This window comes from Lolium perenne, chromosome 6, assembly GCF_019359855.2.
Source record: "Lolium perenne isolate Kyuss_39 chromosome 6, Kyuss_2.0, whole genome shotgun sequence".
NCBI classification, from domain to species: domain Eukaryota; kingdom Viridiplantae; phylum Streptophyta; class Magnoliopsida; order Poales; family Poaceae; genus Lolium; species Lolium perenne.
The window spans coordinates 13,253,969-13,257,753 of record NC_067249.2 but is presented as its reverse complement, the minus strand read 5'-3'; the positions used below and the strand labels follow the sequence as shown (position 1 = coordinate 13,257,753).

Below are 3,785 nucleotides of genomic sequence, written 5' to 3'. Positions count from 1 at the left end.
TATCGGCTTGTTTCCTTTGCTGCGCGCGCATATAATTCAAGGGTTGCAACACGCTTTTGGAGTTGAACTCGGTCGCTGAAGCAACAAATGAAGCTGACGGCGCGGGTTTTCATCACGCACGGCACGGGACGGGAACAGGAGGGAGGAGATTAATTCAGTTCTGATCGACCGCTTTCATGAGGTGCGGTCGTACAGCGGCCAGGTGAGCGGGAGGAGTTTCGTCCCGTGGGGATGGGCCTGTGGCGCGGCGCGGGGCTGGTGGACAGCCCGCTTGTTATATATGCTGCACTGTCGCGTTCTATTTTCTCACATCGGACGCCGCCGTCAACGCTACCTCTCCTCCTCCACGACTGCGAGCGCTCGCGGCCAGGCAATGGCTTTGCCAACGATCCCCGAAGACGTCCTGGCGGAGATCTTCCTGCGTCTCCCGACCCCATGCGACGTCATCAGCGCCTCCCGCGTCTGCGTCTCGTTCCACCGCGTCGTCGCCGATCGATCCTTCCTCCGGCGCTTCCGCAAGCTCCACGCGCCGCCCCTCCTCGGCTTCCTCACCGAACAACGGCTCGAAAAACTCCGGCAATTCCACCCCACCACGTTGGCAGCCAACAACATCGCCCTGGCCGCCGACTTCTCCTTCGGTTTCCTCCCAGCCGGCGACTGGGCCGTACACGACATCCGTGACGGCCGGGTCCTCCTCCTCGGCAGCAGCAACACCCACGGCGACGGGCACTTCTCCGATGATATTGTGGCATGCGACCCCTTGCACCGGAGGTACCTCATGCTTCCTCCAATCCCCGACGACCTAGTTGATAATTTGGTGGACGACCTAGCCTTTACAAAGCGGAGGCGTGCCTACGGGGCCTTCCTCTTGCCGCGGGCCGGCAGCGATGATGACGAGGAGAACACATCCTTTAGAGTTATCTGGGTGGAAATGTGCAACTCTAAGATGGTGGCCTTTGTCTTCTCTTCCAGCGACGAACAATGGCGAGCCGGCCCATCCCGGTGTTGTAGCGATCTATTTCCTGGTTGCTTGTTCATGTCTGTCGGGAAGTACTTCTTCTCCCGCCTCTACTACGCTAACGGTTGCTTCTACTGGCTGATGGATTGGAGAGAAGAGCTTCTTGTGCTTGACACCCAGAGGATGGAGTTCTCTAGCGTTGACACCCCGCCTGGAACCCAAGGGTTTGGTTGGGGAGATATGGCCATCGTGGAGGAAGGGGAAGACACGTCTGCAATGTTTATGCGTACAAGTGACACATCTTACGAAAAATATACCCTTAGGAGAAACAGTGATGGGAGCTATAGCCGATGGGCTATGGTGAAGACAATGTCACTCGATTCTCCATACTTCTTCGTAGGTTCAATGAGGAGGTCCGTACTCTTATATAAGTACGGAACGGTTGAACCCCTTGATGCAGGCTATTTCTCCCTAGACGTCAAGACATTCCAGCTTGAGAGGGTGTGTGCCTCAAAGCTTTCAGTGATCTCCAATACGCACATATATAGCAACTTCCCGTCATCATTGTTGTCGACACCGACAGTAACAAGCGGTAAACTTTCCTTGCATCCATGTTATGTCCTTTTCTCCATTGTTAATTTGTTATTACCCTGCTTCTATGATGCTAATTAGTTTATTATTTATTATCATGATTGGTAACTCATTTTTTTGCCTGCTCCAATTTTAAGGTAATGCTGTTAAAACATTGTTCATGATTCTGAAAACCAGAAGGCCGCAACAAATTTATTTTTATAAATGTTTTTATGGTCTGGCTAATCCAGAAGGAATTAAAATTTAAATCAGAACACGGCTACACAAGTTGTTCAGCTTCAGATTGTCTGGGAAATATTTATTCCACCAGTTCAGCAGGATTTATCTTGGCAGATATTAGGAGGCAGAAACGTCTTATTTGTTCATCATCACATATTCACATCTACAAATTTATCTCATGATGTTGATTTTAGATAGATACAAGGCTGCATTTATGTTCTGATTGCACATGAAGATCTGAGGCATTGGTACCGCTAAAGCATCTCTTGTATGTGCGATAAGCAAAAGTAAAGTGGTGAAATCTTATTAGTCCCTCAACAGGGTCTAAAATTTAGAGTGCTTGAGGAATTAAGGTCAATCTTACCTATTTGTCCATGGATATAAAGAGTCCCGGAGGTGAATTTGACATGTATCGTGTGCCATTTGTTCTACGCCTAGTATGTTATCTCGGCTATGCTGAATAATTTTTACATTTGCATCAGACAGGTACTTGGGAAAGTGGTGAGAAGGTGATGCTCGAACTAGGCGTCCCTGCGAGTTGAGTGATAGTCAAAGTGACTGATCTTGCTGGAGGCTGATGTACATAGGATTGGCGATGGTGTTACTGTTGAATTGCTGGATCGAGAGTTGGCCAGCGTTTCCTTGATAAGATGGCGAGAGCTCTACAACCATGTTTAGTCTTTGCACAGGCAGTAGAGTAGTTATTTTAATCTGTGTACGAAGTCAAATTGATCGATCTTTTTTTTTTTTTGATAACTTTACCGTAGGAGAAGCCCATACGGTGTAAATTTATATTAAGATAAACTCACATCAAGATGGAAAGTAGTGAAAAAAGCATACATAAAAACTTATACAAAGATATGAAGCAACCAGTCAATGAGTGGTTGAACTAAAGCTGTTTTTACTTTAAATTGGTATAAAGCATCAGATCACTTGAGAAGCCAACTCTCCATTGACCAAAATAAGGAGCATGCTCTTGAAATATGAAATCATTTCGAACCCTCCAAATATTCCAAGCTGCACCAATACCTCCATGAAGCAAGGGCCAGCAAACATTTGATTAGAAAGAAATATTCATTAAAAATAGGTTCAGATCCCAGTGAACATCTGGCCTCCCAGTAGTGACTTGCAAAAGATCACTCAAAAAACAAATGATCTCTGGTTTCTAGTGTTGCGTTTGGTAGCGTGTATGAAAGTTGGTAGACTGCATGGAGTTAGAAAGATTCCTTTTTTTCATGGGCAACCAAACAACAGGGGCTAAAATAGTCTGCACAACACGGACCTTAAAACACCCGAAAAGGGCCTTGGGCCAAGCTCCGTAGCTATGCCGAATCGGGCGTTTCTCAGGGGCTAGACCCATTGCAAATGAAAGCGCGTGAAGATTCCCTTAGATTTCAGTACCAGCTGTTGGACCCTTACATGCATGCAGGACGCAGCCACAACCAAACAACCAGCCCAAAATCTCTTCATAGCCCACATATTTTAGCCTAGGCTACCAAACGAAGTGGAAACTAGTCTCTTGCACCGTTTCTAATGGGCCAGGCTCTACTAGTCCAAGAACCTGCGTTGTTTTGGGGCGCTGCGTGGGAACAACAACCAAACGCACCCTAGGTGATGTAACATGTAAAGAACATACTCATCGCCAGATTCTAATTGCCACTGTATACGGTTCAAAAAATCTTGGCTGTTCAGTCGGTCATGAACAAGTAACCAAGTGAACACTTTCAGCTAAGGAAGCAGTTTAGATTTCCACAAGACTAAAGTCACTGTGTATATCATTGCATTGCAAGCTTGTAGCTACGATCATAGTCCATATTGTGCCAAAATTCCATGGCCGTCTGTTGCAGTTTGGCACCCTAGGAGTAGGACTGTACTGTTTTTTTCTCCTTTAGTTGGGGTTTTGCTGTTGCTCTCTATTTTATTTTTACTTTGTAGAACGATTTTACTGCAGGCTTGTGTTGAGGGACAGTTTTGCTCCCCAAGATTGTGCTCCTCTTTTCTGCTTTAGTTAGGATTT

At 46.6% G+C, this 3,785-nt stretch overlaps 1 protein-coding gene across 1 annotated transcript; it reads left to right on the top strand.

The window, feature by feature from the left end:
- Window positions 1-373: 373 nt before the first annotated feature.
- Window positions 374-1,991, top strand: LOC139832292 (uncharacterized). The gene is made up of 2 exons (XM_071822016.1): window positions 374-1,244; window positions 1,963-1,991. The coding sequence occupies exons 1-2, from the start codon at window positions 374-376 to the stop codon at window positions 1,989-1,991; spliced, it is 900 nt and encodes a 299-aa protein (XP_071678117.1).
- Window positions 1,992-3,785: the final 1,794 nt, after the last annotated feature.

What these genes read in the sequence shown, in the direction of transcription:
- LOC139832292 (XM_071822016.1), top strand. Translation starts at nt 374, where the DNA reads ATGGCTTTGCCAACGATCCCCGAAGACGTCCTGGCGGAGATCTTCCTG. An exon ending in CACGTCTGCAATGTTTATGC is followed by an intron (nt 1,245 to 1,962) that starts GTACAAGTGACA and finishes TGTTGATTTTAG; the next exon opens with ATAGATACAAGGCTGCATTT.